This window comes from Cervus canadensis, chromosome 3, assembly GCF_019320065.1.
Source record: "Cervus canadensis isolate Bull #8, Minnesota chromosome 3, ASM1932006v1, whole genome shotgun sequence".
NCBI lineage: Eukaryota > Metazoa > Chordata > Mammalia > Artiodactyla > Cervidae > Cervus > Cervus canadensis.
The window spans coordinates 92,584,071-92,608,337 of NC_057388.1; the positions used below are offsets into that span (position 1 = coordinate 92,584,071).

General features: G+C 40.6%; 1 protein-coding gene across 2 annotated transcripts in view; it reads left to right on the plus strand.

The window, feature by feature from the left end:
* Positions 1–24,267, plus strand: part of EXOC4 (exocyst complex component 4) — an 811,011-nt gene that overhangs the window by 721,893 nt on the left and 64,851 nt on the right. For both annotated transcript variants that reach the window (XM_043463745.1, XM_043463746.1), the window contains exon 15: positions 17,347–17,488. In XM_043463745.1, coding sequence (XP_043319680.1) covers positions 17,347–17,488 — 142 coding nt within the window. The remainder of the gene's footprint in view (positions 1–17,346; positions 17,489–24,267) is intronic.

Below are 24,267 nucleotides of genomic sequence, written 5' to 3' on the forward strand. Positions count from 1 at the left end.
TCATCAAGGCTCAGTCAGGAAAACAGAATTCTTTATTTAGGGATTTCAGGCAAGAGGGAATTTAACACAAGGAATTCAGTGTTTTCAAAGTTGCTAAGAGGGCTCAGTTGGAAGGAAGCAAAGAGCAAGGAGAACTAGCAGGTGGCATGTGGGGAAATGAAGAGATAGAGGAACCACGCCAGTGGCTCCACCTGCCCGCAGCAGGGAGGCGGCTGTTGCGGGAGCAGTTCTGGGTGCTGGTACGAGCCTCTCATTTGCCATCTGCCTGAGCATCTTTGTCCCACTGCAAGGGAGGAAGGATGCCCTCCCTTTCCTTCCACGTCTTTGGGGAGTGCCCCTCACCAGCAGAATCTAAACTCCAAATCCTGCTGGCCGAGAGTTGGAAAATGTCAGTCCTATGCTTCCAGGAAACGGACTGGGGATGATGTCAAGATGACAACAGACAGGGGCATTGGGTATTTTCCCAACTCACTTTCTACAGTAAATTTAATCTCAGGTGATATCAAACGGAACACAGTCCTAAGAAAGCAAATAATATAGCCAGTCCCCCATGGTGGTAAATAGAAAAACTATCTTTCCAAAATAAGCCCAATTCAGCTGTGTCAGCCTTAATAGAAGATCCGACTTGTCATTGTCTTTATGTGCGTATTGAAATAATTTATAATGCAATTTCAGTCTCTTCCAGTGAAATCACAGTTCCTATCATTTCGGGTCAAAATTTCAGAGTCTCTATGATAGGTTCATCATCATTGCTCCCTTACCAGTACCACAGGGATACACACTCAGGTGTATTTCTTTTGTCTCCTCATAATGCCTTTGGCAGAAGGGGAAATAAACTGTAACCATGAAATAAATGCTGATTCAAAATATAAATATGACCTTCCAGGCCCTATTGAGTAAGGCAGACCTGATCTCTCAAAAACACAGTTTCAAAGCTTTGTTGAACATCCGTTTGAAGTCCTAAGATAACACCCAAGTTCACTTGGTTATAGAATCAAGCACTGGGGACATACTTGTCTTGAAAAGAGAGATCCCTGTCATTTCCCCTTCAAAATAAGGTGAGGAACACCGCTTGATCTTCTCCCACGCTGCTTCTGAGTGTCATTCCTTGCTTTCCCACCAAACTCCCACCTCCTCTTGCCTAAAAGGCCACCTTTTATTGGATTTGCAACTCTGGGGAAAATCATTCTCCCCCTTTTTGTGGGTGAAAAGGTCAAATTTAAGCCTGCCACCCTGAATCCCTTTTTCCGCCCGCGTGTCTCCACTGATTTGAACTTTGCGAGAATTCTGCTGTGTTCTCAGACCTTGGCAGTTTCTTATTTGAAGGTCAAAATGTCATGAGCTTATACAGTTTGAATGTCTTACTGTCTCAATATGTCATTTCCTTTGTGTCCCTTAGCCACAGGAACAACTAAGCCTACAGCTGTCTAGTTTTTGCAAGGGCTTCCCTGGTGGCTCAGATGGTAAGGGATCTGCCTGCAATGCTGGAGACCCGGGTTCAATCCCCGGGTCGGGAAGATCCCTTGGAGAAGGGACTGGCGGCTACCCACTCCAGTATTCTTGCCTGGATAATTCCCTGGACAGAGGAGCCTGGTAGGCTACAGTCCATGGGGTTGCAACGAGTTGGACACTGCTGAGCGACTAACACATACTTTATCTTGATGAGTAAAGATATGAGTCTAGGAATTTCACTCTTTCGGGGTTCCTTCTTGACGGTCCAACAATAATCACTTAGATTTACTGAGTGCTTACTATATACTGAACATTGTTATGAAAGTTTTATGTGTTTTATATCATTGAATCCTTACAATGTCTTACAGTTTGGAGGCTGAAACAGTAACTGCACTGATTCAAAGTTTTCACAGTTTGCCCAAGGTTATTCAGCTGAACTGAGTCAAGTGGTTGAGTCAGAATTTAACCACTACTTACTGAGTCCAAACATAGGTAGTCAACCCCAAAGAAATGTAAGAAATGTTGTGGTAGCTAGAAAAATCAAGTTTATAATTAATATGAGAACCATATTCTTTTGCTTAGTAAAATAAAATGATTTAGATTTTCAGACAGCATCCTGAAATTATATGACCACCTGATAAATGATTACTTCTCTGTATAGCTTATCCTTAACGGGCATAGAAACAGATTATTCTTTTGATTTTTAGAAAGTTGATTCTGGAAGCATCTCCTTGAACTGTTAATTATCCTAGGGCTTATGTGGCGGGACTGGAATGGATGTGTGAACAGTATTCATGTGTTACTAATGCATCGTGACTGAAATATGGCTATGTATTATGAACCTTCACAAGGCATTAGTCAATAGGTACATGGCATCCATTCATCATTTTAGCCTGCACAGGGAGTATATGACACAAGAGAAATTAAAGGGGAACTGCTGAACTGTTATCTTTAGCCCATCCTCAGGAAGTGGCCACACTTATCCTCACAGAGTAGAAATACTCTTAGCAAGATTTACACCCGCAAACCCTGCACTGTGTGTAGGCGAGTTGCTTCTCTCTATATTTCTTACTTCCAGCCTCCTTCACAGGGAGCTGTCCTCAGCTACACAGCTAGTCTTGGTGACTGTGTGCCTGGCGGCTGAATCAACTGTGTCTTGCAGTTAAATCAGTTGTCCGTGTGTTTTCCACATAGCAATAGGATCAGAGTGACCAGTGCTTCTAGAATTTTACCTATTTTCTCTACAATGGCAGTAGCTCATCAGATTTTGGCATTAAATGTGTCAGTTCAGTTCAGTCTGGTCACTCAGTCATATCCATCTCTTTGCCACTCCATGGACTGCAGTACGCCAGGCTTCCCTGTCTATCACCAACTCCCCGAGCTTACTCAAACTCATGTCCATTGAGTCGGGGATGCCAATCAACCGTCTCATTCTCTGTCGTCCCCTTCTCCTCCCGCCTTCGATTATTCCCAGCATCAGGGTCTTTTCAGATGAGTCAGTTCTTTGCATCAGGTGGCCAAAGTATTGGAGTTTATTAAATGTATAAAGCTAGTCTAATTGTTCCTTTACCTGAAGCTATACATAAAGGAGAAGAATACTGAGTTTTTGTCATTTTTTTATCCAGCACATCTTTATTGAATATATAATAGTAGTGGTCAATAGAATTGATTTGCTTCTCTGGTGGCTCAAACCGTAAAGAATCTGCCTGCAATGCAGGAGGTGTGGGTTCAGTCCCTGGGTCGGAAAGATCCCCTGGAGAAGGGAATGGCAATGCACTCCAGTATTCTTGCCTGGAGAATTCCATGGACAGAGGAGCCTGGCAGACTCCAGTCCATGAGGTCACAAAGAGTTGGACAGGACTGAGTGACTAACATACACAGTAGGAATCTCCATATATTAAGGCTTTGTGTGCCAAACACTTGGAGGAGGCAATGGCACCCCACTCCAGTACCCTTGCCTGGAAAATCCCATGGGCTGAGGAGCCTGGTAGGCTGCAGTCCATGGGGTCGAGAAGAGTCGGACACGACTGAGCGACTTCACTTTCACTTTTCACTTTCATGCATTGGAGAAGGAAATGGCAACCCACTCCAGTGTTCTTGCCTGGAGAATCCCAGGGACGGGGGAGCCTGGTGGGCTGCCGTCTATGGGGTCGCACAGAGTCGGACACGACTGAAGCGATTTAGCAGCAGCAGCAGCAGTGCCAAACACTATTCTAAGTGTTTATATATTTTCTCATTTAATATTCAGAATTCCATGAGGAAGGTATGAGGATTCTTTTTTACAAGTAGAGAATTTGATATGGAGAAGTTCACCCAAATGGTATACAAGAATTTGAACTCAGGTCTGTCTGTCTCCAAAGGGTATCATCTTGTTCGTTGAACTTGATTCTTGTCGGCTGATTCCAGAAACTGCATTATATGCTGGGTCTGCAAAGATAAAAGTGAGGTTGTACTTGTTGTCCATCAAAAGGTGATGATTATTTTTCAGCTTGGCCCAAATTTTTGAATGATGTAGTTGCCTGAACAGGAAACTCGTGGGGGAAAAAAAGACAACAAGAAAAAATTAAAAAGAAGAGAGACTCCATATGGGACTTTCTAGTTCTATCTTTATTTATGGCACATTTTTGGTTTTTGGTTTTTGGTTTTTTGCTGTCATATTGGAATCCAAGCTTTATTTCTCTTTGGTTCAGTTTCACCATTTGTAAATGGACCTAATGTTTCTAATTTAGCCAGTCAATAAGGCATCCCCTGAGGCTCTTTGGAAGATTTACAAATGCAAAGCTGGAGGGATCCTGTTTGAACACATGGATAAGTGTTATCTCTTTGCCATAAAATATTTTTGCCTCTATAATTCTGTTAAAACTTAAATCTGTGTTGTTTTTTTCACCTACACTATCTGGTTAAGTAGTTACTAACATTTTAAGATGCTCTTTGATGCAGGGTTTTACAGGTATACAGAAGGCTTCCAAAGTCCATGGAAATCTAAGATAGCTCACAATAGTGCCTTTTTCAACAGGACAGGAGCTGTTCATTAACTCTTCTCCCCACTTTCTCTTTTGTATCTAGCAGGACCTGAATTGGCCAGACCACATTGCTTTTTAGTAGATGATTAGGTTTTTTTACCAAGCCTGGGGAAGGATTGTTTGGAATAAAAGAGAAATCAATCTTACTGTTTTCCCTCCAGGACTGAGAGAGACTGAGGTCTGTTCTGTCATTGTCCCAACGTGTAAAGACCATGTGTGTGTGCGGTTTGCACTGCGTGGACATGGCAGTCTGATGCTCCGCGTAATGAAGGACCAGGGCTTGCTCAGGCTTCTGAGCGTCAAGCGTTGTGTCACGAGAAACCGGATGTGATTTTCCTGCTTTGGAACCAGGCGGTGTGTGGTGTAAACTGTTGGCTCAGGACTGGCCTCTTCTCCGCTGGTAGCCCAAGGAAACAGCTACTTTTTTTCTTTATACCTTGGTTCTTATTTTTGATTCGCTCTTTACAATGGGTCTTACATCTGTCTCCTTTCTTTTCCCTATATAAGTCCGTATTTGGCATTATTTTGTCATTTCAAACACTCATAGGCTTTCCAGAGCTTCAATTTCTTACCCTGAAAAAGAATAACGTCACAGGCCAGTAAACTGTTTGGAAGACATTAGGTTACTGTCATTGTGAAGATGTTAATGTAATGGGCAAAAAAGTTTATGAAATTCTTTGGTCCTTCACTTGAAGATTAAATTCAATAGGCATTATTGCTGAGTGTAAAGAAGAGCTATAGGCTGTGAGAGACGCCAGGAGAAATAAGTTATTGCCTCTGTTGTCATAGATCTCAGAATCCACCAGGTATTCTGTAGGCAAATACAGCCCGAGATGGAAGTGTTGAGGCAAGAAGGAGGAGACTGAGAGTTATTGGAGTTCAGAGGGTGATCCCTAGCTCTGCAGCAAGCCCTGTGTTAGGGACCACATTCCCCATTTGGTCCCCATAGCAACTCTCCAAGCTGAAGAGATGAGGAAAACAAGGTTTAGGGTTGTTGAGAGATGTCTTCTAGAAGGGATAAAAAATGAAAGAATAAATTTGACTCCTTTCGGAAGCAGTAGAAAAGAATTTGTTTTCATTTAGATGAAAATTACCCTTGAGCATTCATCCTTCAAATTAAATGTGCATTGTTTTTTTTAATTGAAATATAGTCAATTTACAATGTTGTTTACAATGTTAGTTTCTGATGTATAGCAGACTATTTCAGTCATACATACATACACATGTGTGTATATGTGTGTGAGTATATTCTTTTTCAGATTCTTTTCCATTATAGTTTATTATAAGATACTGACTATAATTCCCTGTGCTATACAACAGGACCTATTCACCTATTTTATATATAAGAGTGTGTATCTATTAATCCCAAACTCCTAATTTATCCCTCCCCCCATTTCCCCTTTGGTAACCATAAGTTTATTTTCCATGTCTGTGAGTCTATTTCTGTTTTATAAATGAGTTCATTTGTATAATATTTTCAGATCCCACATATAGGTGATATCATATTTGTCTTTGTCTGACTCACTTGACTTAGTATGATAATCTCTAGGTCCATCCAAGTTGTCGCAAGTGGCAAAATTGCAAATTCTTTATAAATTTTGGTCTTTGGGTTCTTTTGCTTTGGTTTTTGCCTTATAATAATGCATTCCCAAATAAGTGTTACCAAATATCTGGGACACTAGGTTGGCAGTGAGTGGCATATATTTTCAGCCCCGAAGAGTTACTGTTTATAGTTAGGGAACTGTACGACATTTCAGAGGAAAGAGAGGGAAGTGAGAGGGAGAGGTTTCAAAGAACACTAAGAATTGCCCATTGTCTTATGATTAATAGTGAGAAAAGATGTAACACATGATCATTAAATAACAAACAGTACCACAACTGAAATTATTTGCAAAGCAGCAATGGAGACACAGACATAGAGAATAGACTTACTGACACAGGGGCAGGGGGAGGAATGAGAGGGGGAATGTATGAAGAGAGTGACATGGAAGCTTACATTACAATATATAAAATAGGTAGCCAATGGGAATTTGCTGTATTGCTCAGGGAACTCATATCAGGGCTCTGTAACAACCTCGAGGGGTCAGATGTGGAGGGAGGTTCAAGAGGGAAGGGGACACGTGTATATTGGGCTTCCCTGGTAGCTCAGTCAGTAAAGAAACTGCCTGCAGTGCAGGAGACCCGGTTCAACCCCTGGGTCAGGAAGATGCCCTGGAGAAGGAAATGGCAACCCACTCCAGTATTCTTGCCTGGAGAACCCCATGGACAGAGGAGCCTGGAGGGCTACAGTCCGTGGTATCGCAAGAGTCGGACACGACTTAGGGACTAAACCACCAACCACCACCACCATGGGTGACTCATGTTGATGTTTGGCAGAAACCAACACAATTCTGTAAAGCAATTATCCATCAATTAAATAAATAAATTTTTTAAAAGAAAAAAACCAAACAGTACCACAGAAAAGAAAGTAGGTCCCTGCCTCCTGTACTCACTGGAAGCATTCTTTTGACCATGAACATATTATCAATTAGGAAGTTACAAGCAGAGAAGCAAATATAAGTAAAACACCTTCCCCTCATCCTTCACTTCCCCCATTCTTAACTTCTTTTTCCTTCCTGATAATGAATTTTTTCACTTTTCCCTGTCCCAGTTTTAAAAAGTCTCTTTTATTTGCCCTTCTTCCCCCAAAAGAGTAGACAAAAAGAGAGCTCCCTTCCAGAAGCAGCAGTGAAAAAGCTTAGCGTTCTTGCATGGCTGTGGGATACAAAAGGATTCCTTGGTTGAGTGTGATGTCTCATAGAGCAGGCTGTATTTCCAGGACGGGTTATACACATGTGTATACATGTGCATACAGGGTCTGATCTGACTAATGCACAATGTATCCCCATACTTCACAATCATAATTTTTTTAGGTCAAGGAGCAATTTGCATCAGCGTATTTTGCTTTTCAGCACCAACTGACTTTGCTAGTGTAAACCCAAAATTTCTAAAGGGCTGAAAAGAGGTAGTTGTTTGGGGACAGGAGAACCATTGCTTTTGAAATACGAAGTAAAATGGAGAGAGCCTAGCAAACATGTTTCTTAGATAAGGCCCATTCTTACATCAAAAAGAACCTAAAACTTGAGTTGTTAGAGGATGGGGGAAAGTGACTATGTGACTTGATGATAGGGGCTAAAGCTAGGACTATTGACAAAGAGAAGCTAGGTATTAAAGTAGGTTTCAAGAAAGAGATCGGATTGAGAGGGAGGGGGGAGGGGGGATTGGGATGGAGAATACATGTAAATCCATGGCTGATTCATGTCAATGTATGGCAAAAACCACTACAATATTGTAAAGAAATTAGCCTCCAACTAATAAAAATAAATGGGAAAAATATAAATTAAAAAAAAAAAAGAGAGAGAAAGAATGTTCAGACGAGCCACCATGAAATTTTATCTTGGAGTAACTGACTTGGTTAAGGAGGAAGGACATCCCTATGCTAAGAAAATTCTACATAGATGCTAACAAGACAGTAGATACTTTAGCTTGTGAAGATCACCTGTCCATCCCAGAAGCCTGTAGGTTTCATAAATAGGGAAGCAATATATTTAAGAATACTTTAAAAGTTCCTACTGTGTACAGACCACTGGGATAGAGGAAGGTTAGCATGCATATGTTGCAAATAATTTAAGGGAATGAAAAGTAGGGATAGTGGTATAGAGACATTAAGAAAGCTGAGGATAGAGCTTTCTGGCATTAGAATTTCAACTTTGACCTGGGGTATTATAGTGTAAGACATTTTTAAATCCTTCTCTAGCATTGGGCTTGACAGTAGTATTAGTATATCCCACAGGTATTTAAAGAGAAAAAAACAGGTTAGCTGGGGGTCTCCTGTTGCAGCCCCTATTAACTCTGTAAGCCCCAGGAGTTCTTAATGTCACAGGCTGATCAGCATCCTTAATTTTATTTTTTTACAGTGTGTGCCAGATGACAACATCTCAAGATTATTTATAAAATCTAATAATACATTGCACCAGGAATTAGGAAGGTCCTGTTACAATTTTCTAGATAGGGAAACTGAAGATTGAAAATTAAATAATTTTATTCCATGTTCAAGCAGAGATCATTGTGTGGTATCTGTACAAATAGAAAGAAGGGTCAGAAATAACAATTATGCCAAAATTTTATCTTCTAAACTGTTTTCCAGTGAGACATCTCATGAGATCATTCTTCATCATCTTTTTCTCTCTTCTAAAAAGTTTGAATTCACAGTTAACCTTCCTTTTCCTGCTGTAACGATCTTCCCCTGTTCAATTTATCACTTTCATGACAGCTGATACTAGTCTAAGCTAATATGGTAACAATTTGAGATAATATTGCAGATGCACAAGGACATGCTCATATGAGTCAATTAAAGAAGTCACAGTAAGTTGCCATTGAAAGTGTAGCAGCTGCATCCTTGAAAACAGATGCTCTTCTGGGTCTGAATGAGTTCAATTTTGACTAATTTTAAGACCTAAACAGATTTCAGTCTGGTTAATATTAGGATGTGGAACCACTTGAGACATCCTAATGTCCTAGACTGATTGCTTCTCCATGACAGTTAGTATATGTCTTTCCTTGAGAGATGCTGAGTATTTGATATGCCAGGGATTGTTATGTCCATAGGAAATATAGATGCTCAACTCTCAGCTGTAGGAACGTGGACTAATGAAATCAAGGTGACTTCTGAAGGCAATACAGTTTATTTATTTATTTTTTTTTAAGTGCTTTGACTGTAGGGATTGACCAGAATTGCTTTGTACTATACATATGCAAGATTCCTTGACAGCACAGGAAACTAGCTATAATAAATGATTTCCCTGTCTTTACTTTGTCCCTTGGATACACTCAAGAAACAAAAGTGAAAGTTAGTTGTAAATGCCAAGTCATTTCGTCTCCTGCCTGATCTTTATCAATCTATTATTATGTGAATTATTTGTCATGTTATATTGGTCAATTAAATAATTTGTTCTGTTTGAAAAATCAGAGACTGAGCTCCTGTAATGCCTCCTATTATTCTGCTGGCCCTGAAAATAGGGGTGTGTGTGTGTTGAAAATCCCTTACTTGAAGGAGTTAATGATCTGGTAGGCATGCATACTGATAAACAGATGATAAACAGAATATGATAGCTAATAGAACTGTGTGAAAAACATAAGCAGAGGAACAAGTGGTCCTGCCAGGAAGCATGAACAGTTCAGAAAGAGGAATAAGAGCCATCAAATGTATAGAATCATTAAACACCATGATATGTTTAAGGAATTTGCTTTAAAAGGGTAGCAAATCAAAGGGCCAGAGCTGGGGAAGGGAGAAGTTTGAGAGAAAGGAGAAAGTAGTGAAAGATGGAGAAAAACTGAAGTGTTGGGCAGAAAGCAAAAATCGTGGAAAGCCATTCTAAGAAGCTTCATCATATAAGCAATTGGAAACATTGATGTTTTTCCAAGTAATTCTTAATCCAGTTCAGTTCAGTCGCTCAGTCATGTCCAGCTCTTTGCGACCCCGTGAATCGCAGCACGCCAGGCCTCCCTGTCCATCACCAGCTCCCGGAGTTTACCCAAACTCATGCCCATCGAGTCGGTGATGCCATCCAACCATCTCGTCCTCTGTCGTCCCTTTCTCCTCCTGCCCCCAATCCCTCCCAGCATCAGGGTCTTTTCCAATGAGTGAACTCTTCACATGAGGTGGCCAAAGTACTGGAGGTTCAGCTTCAGCATCAGTCCTTCCAATGAACAGCCAGGACTGATCTCCTTCAGTATGGACTGGTTGGATCTCCTTACAGTCCAAGGGACTCTCAAGAGTCTTCTCCAACACCACAGTTCAAAAGCATCAGTTCTTCGGCGCTCAGCTTTCTTCACAGTCCAACTCTCACACCCATACATGACCACTGGAAAAGCCATAGCCTTGACCAGACGGACCTTTGTTGGCAAAGTAATGTCTCTGCTTTTTAACATGCTTTCTAGGTTGGTCATAACTTTCCTCCCAAGGAGTAAGTCTCTTTTAATTTCAGGGCTGCAATCACCATCTGCAGTGATTTTGGAGCCCAAAAAAATAAAGTCTGATACTGTTTCCACTCTTTCCCCATCTATTTCCCATGATGTGATGGGACCAGATGCCATGATCTTACTTTCTGAATGTTGAGCTTTAAGCCAACTTTTCCACTCTCCTCTTTCACTTTTATCAAGAGGCTTTTTAGTTCTTCTTCACTTTCTGCCATAAGGGTAGTGTCATCTGCATATCTGAGGTTATTGATATTTCTCCTGGCAATCTTGATTCCAGCTTGTGCTTCTTCCAGCCCAGCGTTTCTCATGATGTACTCTGCATAGAAGTTAAATAAGCAGGGTGACAATATACAGCCTTGACGTACTCCTTTTCCTATTTGGAACCAGTCTGTTGTTCCATGTCCAGTTCTAACTGTTGCTTCCTGAGCTGCATACAGGTTTCTCAAGAGGCAGGTCAGGTGGTCTGGTATTCCCATCTCTTTCAGAATTTTCCACAGTTTATTGTGATCCACACAGTCAAAGGCTTTGGCGTAGTCAATAAAGCAGAAATAGATGTTTTTCTGGAACTCTCTTGCTCCTTTGATGATCCAGCAGATGTTGGCAATTTGATCTCTGGTTCCTCTGCCTTTTCTAAAACCAGCTTGACATCTGGAAGTTCACGGTTCAGGTATTGCTGAAGCCTGGTTTGGAGAATTTTGAGCATTACTTTACTAGCGTGTGAGATAAGTGCAATTGTGCGTAGTTTGAACATTCTTTGGCATTGCCTTTCTTTGGGACTGAAATGAAAACTGACCTTTTCCAGTCCTGTGGCCACTGCTGAGTTTTCCAAATTTGCTGGCATATTGAGTGCAGCACTTTCACAGCATCATCTTTCAGGATTTGGAATAGCTCAACTGGAATTCCATCACCTCCGCTAGCTTTGTTCGTAGTGATGTTTTCTAAGGCCCACTTAACTTCACATTCCAGGATGTCTGGTTCTAGGTGAGTGATCACACCATCGTGATTATCTGGGTCGTGAGGATCTTTTTTGTACAGTTCTTCTGTGTATTCTTGCCACCTCTTCTTAATATCTTCTGCTTCTGGTTAGATCCATACCATTTCTGTCCTTTATCGAACCCATCTTTGCATGAAATGTCCCCTTGGTATCTCTGATTTTCTTGAAGAGATCTCTAGTCTTTCCCATTCTGTTGTTTTCCTCTATTTCTTTGCATTGATAGCTGAGTAAGGCTTTCTTATCTCTTCTTGCTATACTTTGGAACTCTGCATTCAAATGGGAATATCTTTCCTTTTCTCCTTTGCTTTTTGCTTCCTGTCTATCACAGCTATTTGTAAGACCTCCTCAGATAGCCATTTTGCTTTTTTGCATTTCTTTTCCATGGGGATGGTCTAGATCCCTGTCTCCTGTACAGTGTCACGAACCTCCATCCATAGTTCATCAGGCATTCTGACTATCAGATCTAGTCCCTTAAATCTATTTCTCACTTCCACTGTATAATCATAAGGGATTTGTTATAGGTCATACTTGAATAATCCTGTGGTTTTCCCTACTTTCTTCAATTTAAGTCTGAATTTGGCAATAAAGAGTTCATGATCTGAGCCACAGTCAGCTCCCAGTCTTGTTTTTGCTGACTGTATAGAGCTTCTCCATCTTTGGCTGCAAAGAATATAATCAATCTGATTTCGGTGTTGGCCATCTGGTGATGTCCATGTGTAGAGTCTTCTCTTGTATTGTTGGAAGAGGGTGTTTGCTATGACCAGTGCATTCTCTTGGCAAAACTGTGTTATAGAATTAGCCTAGAGTTAGTTAAGAATCAGCCTAGAGGGTCATTGGCCAGACAGTGGCTTTGGCCACCACCAGCCATCAGCAAGACTGGGAATGAAGACATTCAGCTTCTCAGAGTCTACTGTGAAATAAGCAAGAGAGAACTGGCAACATATGTTCATTCACCTAATAAACAGTATCTCTCCCAGAGACCAAGGTTTAGCGTCCTCATATAAACCAATCAATTTAGTACAGAAAGCCACAGTCATGTAGCCACAAATGCTTAGGCATCTCAAAGATGCCTGCTTTTATGCAATGGTTCTAAGAGGAACAAGGATATTTTAAATGATCTGATGTATTAGAAAAACAGCTCAAAGTGCTATCTTAATAAAATTGTTGTTCAGTCACTCAGTCCTGTCCTACACTTTGCAACCCCATGGACTGCAGCATGCCAGGCTTCCCTGTGCTTCACCATCTTCTGGAGCTTGCTCAAACTCATGTCCATTGAGTAAGTGATGCCATCCAACTATTTGGTCCTCTGTCATCCCCTTCTCCTGCCTTCAGTCTTTCCCAGCATCAGGGTCTTTTCCAGTGAGTCAGCTCTTCACATCAGGGGGCCAAAGTATTGGAGCTTAGGCCTCAGCACATCAGTCCTTCCACTGAATATTCAGGATTGATTTCCTTTAGGATTGACTGATTTGATCTCCTTGCAGTCCAAGGGACTCTCAAGAGTCTTCTCCAACTCCATAGTTTGAAAGCATCTATTCTTTGACACTCATCCTTCTTTATGGTCCACCTCTCACATCCATACATGACTACTGGAAAAACCATAGCTTTGACTAAACGGATCTTTGTCAGTAAAGTAATGTCTCTGCTTTTTATTATGCTGTCTAGGTTGGTCATAGCTTTTCTTCCAAGAACCAAGCATCTTTTAATTTCATGGCTGCAGTCACCATCTGCAGTGATTTTGGAGCCCAAAAAACTAAAGTCTATCACTGTTTCCATTGTTTTCCCCATCTATCTGCCATGAAGTGATGAGACCAGATGCCATGATCTTAGTTTTCGGAATGTTGAGTTTTCAGCCATCTTTTTCACTCTCCTCTTTCACCTTCATCAACAGGCTCTTTAGTTCCTCTTCACTTTCTGCCATAAGGGTGGTGTCATCTGCATATCTGAGGTTATTGATATTTCTCCTGGCAATCTTAATTCCAGCTTGTGCTTCATCCAGCCTGGCATTTCTCATGATGTACTCTGCATATAAGTTAAGTAAGCAGGGCAACAATATACATCCTTGATGTACTCCTTTCCCAATTTGGAACCAGTCCGTTGTTCTGTGTGTGGTTCTAACTGTTGCTTCTTGATCTGCATACAGGTTTCTCAAGAGGCAGGTTAGGTAGTCTGCTATTCCCATCTCTTTTAGAATTTTCCACAGTTTGTTGTGAACCACACAGTGAAAGACTTGAGCATAGTCAATGAAGCAGAAGTAGATGTTTTTTTGGAATTCTCTTGCTTTTTCAGTGATCCAGTTGATGCTGGAAATTTTATCTCTGGTTCCTCTGCCTTTTCTAAATCCAGCTTGTACTCATGAAGTTCTCAGTTCATGTGCTGTTTTAGCCTAGCTTGAAGGATTTTGAGCATTTCTTTGCTGACATATGAAATGAGTGCAACTGTGTGGTAGTTTGAACATTCTTTGGGATTAGAATGAAAACTGACCTTTTTCAGTCCTGTGGCCACAGCAGAGTTTTCCAAATTTCCTGGCATATTTAGTGCAGTACTTTAACAGCATCATCTTTTAGGATACTTAATAAAATAATCAAGTATGGATATTGTTGAAAGAGTAATCCCCGACATAAATATACAGACATGAGACTCTGAAGGTAGGTGTACATGCATGTGTGTGTGTGCGCATGCATGTCAAGTAATCTCTGATCTTGACTGTAATCTCCCAAGGAGATTCTGTCAGCATTGCTTTTTTTGGTAGATTTCCATTTGACATTTAAGACGTAGTTAATTGTTTTGTGTTTTCTTTGCCATCCTCAGCATTTCTTTGCTCAATATATTCCTTCTTGTTAAGAAAACTTCATATGTTTGAGGGAGCTGAATTCTCAAACCAGCTTTTCAGTGGATGTTTTCCGTGGAGCCCTGGGCATCATTTTTCATGTTGCTTTACTAAAATGTTATTTTTGCTGTAGATTACAGTTTAGCAAAATATAAAGTGTGCTGCTGTTATAAACTACTCCTACCTCATTCATTGCAAGTTTTACCAAGACTGCTTATCTGGCGGTTAACTTACTCTACTTGGATTTTTTTTTTTTTTCACATTTGTAGAGTTTAAAAGTAGTCAACTGCTACACATGATGAAATTACATATTTCTGTAAGAAGAAAGGGAGATTATTTAACTAGGTGAAATTTGTCCAAAATGCCATTTGTAGGTTGGGCGATTAGTATAGCCTTGGACCTTAGACCTTGAACAGGGCTTCCTAGGTGTTGCGATTCGTAAAGAATCCACCTACCAGTGCACGAGACACAAGAGATGCGGGTTCGATCCCTGAGTCGGGAAGATCCCCTGGAGCAGGAAATGGCAACGCAGTCCAGTATTTTTGCCTGAAAAACCCCATGGACAGCAGAGCCTGGTGGGCTATAATCCATGGAGTTGTAGCGTCGGATAAGACTGAGCACACACACACATGTGTGTGTTTAGACTATGAGCCCAATTTCCTCAGGGTCTGATTTTCTCCTTTTTTTTTTTTTTTAATTGATATATGCTTTGATCTTCCTGGCACAGTGTCACACAACAGAGGGATTTAAGGGTTCAAAAGCCCTAATTGCCTTGAAATATTAGAACACTGTTGCTTATAGTTGCCTTCACCCAGTCTACCAGAAGAAAACATTATGATGGCCGTGATCTCACCTTGTATCAAACAACTTGAAAAATGATAGCATTAGAGAGGAAAAGCAGTGTCTACTTTGAGTCCTGCAGACCACGTCAGTGAACATCTCAGATAATGCCAAGGCTGGTAATAATTTTAAATCTCCAACACTATATTTCCTTCCTCCTTATACATCTGTTCCCTTAAACAAAATTATTTTTTTGTGTGTTTTCCATATTGCAATTTATTGAAGTCTGCTTCCACAGAGGAGAACTTAGCCTTTTAAGTCTTGACGGTCCCCCTGGGCTCGTCTCCATGCGTGGCTGAGTCTAGGAACAGATGCAGCACTGAACGCATACAACTGCAGGTGTAACTTCCACTACGGGTGTTGACGCCCTGCGCGGTAAGGCAGACACCTTCCGAGTTAGTCAGCAGTGCCTCGCCAAATCCCATGTCCCCTAAGGCCAGGGAGCTCTTCTTCCAAACATTTCATCCTCTGAGGAAGAGAATTTTCACATGGAAAAGCAGAAGATACTGATCAATGGAAATTGAACCTCAAGGTGGATAGCTTTATCTTTTAAGTACCTTGTTGCTATAATTAAACTTAGAACTCTTAGTCTGGGGAAATCACATGCTACAGAATAATTCTTAATATTAATATTGCTTGTGTTTGTTATTTATGTTAATATTGAGTGAGTTTTCTGTGCTATTGTCCTAAGTATCAATATTTTATCTACATTAACCCATTCAATACTCCCAACAACTGCAAACTATTCAAAGTTCCCAACAACATTCTGTAGGTACAGATCCCCCTTTTATAGAAGAAACTGAGGCGGACAGAATTTAAGTCATTAGCTCTTGGTGACAGTATGTAAGTAAGTAACAGAAACTGGACTCAAGGCCAGCTTTTGAGGCTCTAGAGAACGCTAAGAACTTTTGAATGAAATTGCCAAATTATTGTTGGTGATGTTTGAGAAACTGTGGGAAACTGTTTACACAACAGAAGTCTAGACATAAGGAAATACAGTTCACATTTTTGTTTAGTATTTTGCTGATGAAAAACACCAAATGCTATTAAATGTTTTATCAGTTACTTGGGAGAGAGAGAGAAGTTAGGTTTATCAAATTTTCCAAAAAGACCTTTTTATGAATTTCAGCTGATTGTAAGTAAGCTCGATATGAGTTAAAGGAAAATGCAGCACTCTTTTTGTGTGTGATACTCCCTGCCCCCGACCCTAGGAGATTTTAGGCTCCACACAAGGAGCATGGCTTCTAGAACCTGAGAGTTGATCATTCTCTCTAGACAGGTCAGACCACTCTGTAGTATTTATTATGTTTGGTTCTGAGTCCCACATTTCAAGGGAAATAGACAATTGGAATGTTTTTGTTGGTGAACTATGAGAATTATAAAATGGCTCAGTTGCATTATTTGAAGAATAGTTGAAAATCTGGGAATATTTAGCCCCAAAAAGAGAAGGGCTCAAGGAAGACAGAAGAGAGATTTTTAGTATTTGAAATACTGACACATGTGAGAATGATTGTTAAGTTGGTAGAACCAGGGCCAATGATTAGAAGTCAATGACAACAGATACAGATTGACATAAGATGGTCATATCTTTCTTAGATGGACTAGGCTGTCACAAAAGGTATTGAGTTTCCTTTCACAAGGGCTTCCCAGGTGGCACAGGGGTAAAGAATCTGTCTGCCAATGCAGAAGATTGAGGAGAAGCATCTTGATCCCTAAGTTTGATCCCTGGATTGGGAAATGGAAATGGAAACGCACTGCAGTATTCTCTCCTGGAAAATTCTATGGATAGAGGAGCCCGGCGGGCTACAATCCAAGAGAGTCGAACACAACTGAGCACACATACCTAGCCTAGCTAGCCTTCCTGTCACAAACATTTGTATGCAACCAAATGCTCCTGGGTGTGCAACCCAAGCATAGACCACATGGTTGGGCCAGATAACTAAATTGACTTCCAAATCTGAGTTTCTGTTTCTATCATTCTGTGAATTGATGCGAGACAATCCGCTGGGCTTCTATGTTTAATCAAGTACAGAAATAGCCTATCATGTCTCGAATGTCTGATGCTGCCAAGACTAGCATTAGCCAAATTGATAAAAACAACATGATGAACAACAAAATCATGTGTCATTTCAAAATATCTCTGTAGGCGTCTAATGAAATGATGGGTGTTTTGTCCTCACCTCTTTTTGCAGATCTGTCTCCTGCTCAAGATAACCATGTGAACGTTGATCTCCCTCCAGTGTCAGAGCAGATTATGCAGACTCTGAGCGAACTTGCCAAGTCTTTCCAGGATATGGCTGACCGCTGCTTGCTGGTCCTACACCTGGAAGTCAGGTATGACTTCTTCAATTACAAGACTTTGTGATTTAAATGCACTGTGGGTCATAAATCACTCACTTCTTTCCATGGAGTGTCACCATCCATTTTGGCTCTTATTATGGATATTGTTCTTTTTTGATACTGAAAGTGATTTTTAGTGTTATTCAGTCACTGTTAGTTTTTAAGCACATGATGTATTGTGAATATGGTGGTTTGGAGTTTGCATGGCCTATGACATCAGAAATGGTCTGGATCAGAATATCTATATGGGTTGGCTAGGCCATCTTAAGTAACTTAATTAACTTGACTAATTCAGTTTCCTCCTCTTAAAAATAGAGACAATAACTTCTAACTTAGAGACTTTTTAAATGAAATAATAAGTGCAATGCCTGCCACAGAGTAAGTGCTCAGTATATGGTAGCTTTTTGACTATGGGACTTTATTGCCATTGATATTTTTATTACAGTATTCTGTTAATCAAGAAAGGAATGTACAGATGCAAGAACTTTGACCCCTTCCTTTAAGAACTTAAAACCCAACTGAAGGAATTAAGTTCAATCATAATTCAAGAAAATATTTTCTAAGATGTGATATTGCTGGGCTCTTGTTTCTTCCCCTGAAGTGTAGAATACTATGATTAGTTTGTTATCTATTATCTGTCTAGACTCTATTATCACACCTATGGAAATGGTAGGAAGTAAAGTCTAGGAAGTCTCCAATCATTTATTTATTCATTCAATAAATGTTTATTGAGTGTTCTAAGAATTGGGTAACAGCAATGAAAACAACACTCAAGGCCTCTGCTCTCATAGAGCTACATTCTTAATGGGTAAACAGCCCATTAAATACAAAGGAAAATTTCAGATTAGTGTAACTAAAAAAAAGAAAAACAATAGCAGAATGGAATTAAATGGTGCTATCAAATAGAAATATAAAGTGAGCTACACATGTGAACCACATCAGTTCAGTTCAGTTCAGTCACTCAGTCGTGTCTGACTCTTTGCGACACTATGGACCACAGCATGCCAGGCCTCCCTGTCCATCACCAACTCCTGGAGTTTACCCAAACTCATGTCCATTGAGTCAGTGATGCCATCCAACCATCTCATCCTCTGTCATCCCCTTCTCCTGCCCTCAATCTTTCCCAGCATCAGGGTCTTTTCAAATGAGTCAGCTCTTCACATGAGGTGGCCAAAGTATTGGAGTTTCAGCTTCAACACCAGTCCTTCCAATGAACACTCAGGATTGATCTCCTTTAGGATGGACAGGTTGAGTCTCCTTGCAGTCCAAGGGACTCTCAAGAGTCTTCTCCAACACCACAGTTCAAAAGCATCAATTCTTTGGCGCTCAGCTTTCTTTATAGTCCAGCTCTCACAGCCATGCATGACTACTGGAGAAACCATAGCTTTGACTAGACAGACCACATAAATAATTTAAATATTCTAATAGTTGATCTTAATGTGTCATATTTTATCCAACCCAGTATATCCAAAATATTATCATTTTAATTTGGAATTCATACAAAAATTATTAATGAGATAGTTTACATTTTTCATCCTACACCTTTGAAATCTATGATATCTTATGGCACATCAAAATTTGGACTAGTCTCATTTCAGCTGCACAGTAGCCACGTATAGCTAGCATTATCATACTGGACCGTGCAGAGAATGGCTGAGGTTTACTAGAGAGGGGAGTTAAGTAATTTTATGTTTTAGATAAAGTGGTCAGGGAAATTGTGACAAGGTACCAAGAAAGAGTCATCCGTACAAAGACCTTATGGAAAAGAGTTTCAGGCAGAAGGAGGGACACACAGGATCCTGAGGTGGCAGATTTGAAGAACAGAGAAGACCCTGTATGACTGTAACTCAGTGAACAAGAGAATGAGAGGAGTGAAAGGAAAGGTAAAGAAGCAGGTTAGAGCCTGATCATGTGGGTCATGGAATCCAACCCATTATAGGATCTTCAGTTCAGTCGCTCAGTTGTGTCCGACTCTTTGCGACCCCATGAACTGCAGCACACCAGGCCTACCTATCCATCACCAACTCCCAGAGTCCACCCAAACCCATGTCCATTGAGTCAGTGATGCCACCAACCATCTCATCCTCTGTCGTCCCCTTCTCCTCCTGCCCTCAATCTTTCCCAGCATCAGGGTCTTTTCCAATGAGTCAGCTCTTTGTATTAGGCAGCCAAAGTATTGGAGTTTCAGCGTCAACATCAGTCCTTCCAGTGAACACCCAGGACTGATCCCCTTTCAGATGGACTGGTTGGATCTCCTTGCAGTCCAAGGGACTCTCAGGAGTCTTCTCTAACACCACAGTTCAAAATCATCAATTCTTCGGCACTCAGCTTTCTTTATAATCCAACTCTCACATTCATACATGACCACTGGAAAAACCATAGCCTTGACTAGACGGATCTTTGTTGGCAAAGTAATGTCTCTGCTTTTTATTATGCTGTCTAGGTTGGTCATAACTGTTCTTCCAAGGAGCAAGTGTCTTTTAATTTCATGGCTGCAGTCACCATCTGCAGTGATTTTGGAGCCCAGAAAAATAAAGTCAGCCACTGTTTCCACTGTTTCCCCATCTATTTGCCATGAAGTGATGGGACTGGATGCCATGATCTTAGTTTTCTGAATGTTGAGCTTTAAGCCAACTTTTTCACTCTCCTGTTTCACTTTCATCAAGAGGCCCTTTTAGTTCTTCTTCACTTTCTGCCATAAGGGTGGTGTCATCTGCATATCTGAGGTTATTGATATTTCTCCTGGCAATCTTGATTCCAGCTTGTGCTTCATCCAGCGCAGCATTTCTCATGATGTACTCTGCGTGTAAGTTAAGTAAGCAGGGTGACAATATACAGCCTTGACGTACTCCTTTTCCTGAGACTCAGATTTTGTTCTAAGTGCATCAAAAAGTTGTAGGAGAGTTTTAAGCAAGGGAGAGATATTCATTCATTCATTCACTCATTCACATTTTTAGGTCATTCTGGCTATTGTATGGGGAAGAAAAAATTGCAGGGAGAAATATGAATGGAAGCAGAGAGATTAGTTGAGACGAGGTGTGAGCACCAGAGTGACAGAGGTCTTCGAAGGTGTGGAAAGTGTTGAAATTGGGACATGTTCTCAAGGTAGAGCTGATAACATTTATTGATAGATTGGACTGGGTGTAGAACTGGTGGCAGTTGAGAGAAAGAAAGGACTCCAGGAAAACCACCAGCTTTGGGGCCAGAGCAACTATGTGGATGCCAAGGCTGTGGAGTGAGGTGACAAAAGTCTGAGGGAGGAGAAACACTGGCGGAGAGGTGGAAATCAAGAATTCCATTTTGGTGACATCTGGTTTGAGATGTTTGTTAGACATCTAGGTACCAATGTCAAACAGACAGCTGGACATATGCTTTTGAAATACCAGAATCAGAAAGTGTATAGTAATATATTTTCTTCTTTATTACCATGAGACATTATTAAAGTTGATAGAGTATTGTCTTTTTGTTTGGAGTCTTTAGTAGACTTGGGTTTTCAAAATGTAAATAGGATTTTGGTTTGTATGTTTGGGCTACAGTTAGAACTTGGCTATCTTGTAGGTGTGCTCAGGCAAAGCTAACTGATAATGTATTGTTGATGTCACTTCTTTTGTATGCTACTTACTTTTTTCATTCTTCGTTATCTTGTCCTGTGAATTACTTGCTTATTGCTTGTGAAGACCTTTGAGTAGGGTAAGAGAAGTAGCATTGTCGATTTGGAGTCTATTTACTCAGCATTATTTCTATCCTTGTTTCTTACATTCAGTTGTTTAGAATTAAAGACTGTTCCTCTATGCTTTCTGATTTTATGATAAATTTTAGATTTGTTTTCTATTTATTTACCAGCTGACAGTGAAATAAATCAGATACTTTCTGTGAATAGATAAATGCAGTTGATGAGAAAAGAAAACAAAACAGTAATACCCTGATGCCTCTGTTACCTGGGTTGTGCAGAAAACCATCAAATTAATTACTATCACAGCTCCTAGAATTTATGCTATTGATTGCGTGGGTACACAATGTGTTCTTCATTTGGAATTATCAGCTTGTAGTGTAGTTAATTTAAAGTGTGGTATTTTCAAGGCATTTGAATAAGATCATTTTAATGCTTAACCTCTAACCTGCTTTTTAAAATTTTTGTACATCTTGGCAATAGTATTTTTAATAATGTTAAGCATATTTTAGTCATTATTTAATGATTAACTTTACAAGAAACCATTCAATGCTGTAACATCTATTGCCATATCTCCTTCCTCATTAATTTAAAAATAGAAAAAGGATCATTTTAAGACTAAATTACAAAAAAAGACTGAGTCCTGGGTGCAGAATTATCTCTCCTTGACTGTAAATGAAAACACTAAATATGTTTATTTTTTCCAAATTAAATTTTCTTATATCTTCTTTTAACATGGTTTCAGCATTCAGGTTGCTTTCCTATGAATGTGCTCCAGATTGTCTTTGCTCCTTTTTTAAGTATGGTACAAAAAACTAGACAGAGCGCTCCATGTATGGCTCAGACAGTGGATGTTGACATACTTTATTCATTCCTTGTCACAATAAGAAGATTTTGTTTGTTTGTACAGTTAACGATAGAATATGAATAAGGAGAACCTCAAGTAAATTGTTACTGTGGTTGTCCAATGCTGCAATAGAGGAGATGGCTAAGGGCCCTGGGTACCCACAGTGGGTGACTGTGGAAGAAACTTCTGGCACCTGGGAGGCAGGGATCAGGTGTGCCTCATTCATTGCTCTGGCTCTAGAACCTGTAACAGTCCTGTTGTATAATAAGTGTTCAGTAAAAACTTCCGTGACTCTGGAGATTTAGCTGGTTTGAAACCAAACCCAGATAAAATAAGTGCAGGTTCCCCAAACAAAACATGCCACTCATCAAAGACAGTGAATTGGTTTAGAAATCACAGCCCACCATATGGATTGGGTTGGCCAAAATGTTTGTTTAGGTTTTTCTATAAGCTGTTATGGAAAAACCCAAACGAGCTTTTTGGCCAATCCTATACTTAGGTGGTACAAAGACTGCATGGCCCGACATCATCCTTGTCATCATAATCAGCTAAGGTAAGTTTGTCCCCATCCGGTTGTAAAGGAGAATCAGCTTAGGACCTGTGGTCCTGGAGCTGGTACAATGAAGTGGCTAGTTTGGCAGTCTCTGGCACTTTTGCCCAAGAAGCCAGAACAGACAGAAAACGGAGCGGGGTGGGGGGTGGGGGTGGGGTGGAGCTGCGCAATTAATGGCGAAAGCTAGCAAGAAGTCTAGAACAACTCAAATACCAAAACTTTGTCTTATTCCCCCAAATATTTTTACATCCATAGCCCATCTTTTTCTTGAATGTTGTTAAAGTTCAAACCAAAAAGTGCTCTCAAAGTCAATAGATTCTGTTTTGAAGGACATGTGACATTTTACCTGTGTCCCTGTAGGTCACATTTAACCACTGAGCAATGCTTTTTTTATACAGTTTGAAGCATAAGGCATGTGACAACCCCAAGAGATGAAAGACATGGTGAGACCATTAAAAATGGTTGAGGTTTTTTGGTTTTTGGTTTTTTCCCTCTATTTGAACTTTAGAAGAGGAAAATTAAGTTGCCGTTTTAGTCTGAGATGCTAAGAATATCACCTTTATCAGCTGATTTCTCTCACCATCAGGAGGGTTCTAAGTGGGTTCAGCAGTAACTGCCTGTCGCTGTTGGGATCCTAAATGTGCACTTTCTGAAAACCAACCATCCTGCTGTGTAATCAGCAATATTTGCAGAAAAAAATATTAATGCCAAAGTCATGTTAAGGTCAGCAACAACGTGCCAGAACTCCAAAAGAAAAAACCCACTTTTTCTGAACTTGATATTTGCCAATGACTATTTTAAATTCTTTTTCATCTTTGATCATTTGGGGAGAGGAAGATGGTGCCTTAAAATAGTTTTTCTCTCTCCTTTCTGCCATTCACTTTGGTATCTCATGAAAGTGTTAGTCACTCAGTTATATCTGACTCTTTGTGACCCCACGGACTGTAGCCCACCAGGCTCTTCTGTCCATGGGTTTTTCCAGGCCAGAATACTGGAATGGGTTGCCATGGCCTTCCCCAAGGGATCTTCCTGACCAAGGACTTGAACCCTGGTCTCCTGCATTGTAGGCAGGTTCTTTACTGTCTGAACCACTAGGGAAGTCCAGCATCTCATAAACACCTCCAATTCATGGTAATTTCCTAAGCAGTCTCTACTTCTAGTTTCTATCATTCTCTACCACTAATTTACTCTTTATACTGTGCCGAATCATCTTGCCAAAACTCATATCTGATTATATTGTTTGACCTCTTAAAATCCTGTTTAGATGACCTCACTCCTATGCCGACCTGGTCCCTGACCATCTCCCCAAGCTCACCTCATGCCTCTGTCATGTCATCTCTATGTACTGAAAGGAACTTCTGGTCACTCCTTAAAATCGTCCTCCATTCACACCCTCATGCCGTTGCACAGGGGTCTTCCCATTGTCTGAGGCGTGCAAGCGTGCTCAGTCACTCAGTCATGTCCGACTCTTTTCAACCCCGTGGACCATAGCCTGCCAGTCTCGTCTGTCCATGGGATTTTCCCAGCAAGAATACTGGAGTGGGTTGCCATTTCCTTCTCCGGGAGATCTTGTCAACCCAGGGGTGGACTCCAGGTCTCCTGCATTGGCAGGCGAATTCTTTACCACTGAGAGACCTGGGAAGCCTCATTGTCTGAGGTGGTAATGTCTATAGTTCATTGTAAAAGTATTTTAGCGTTGATGA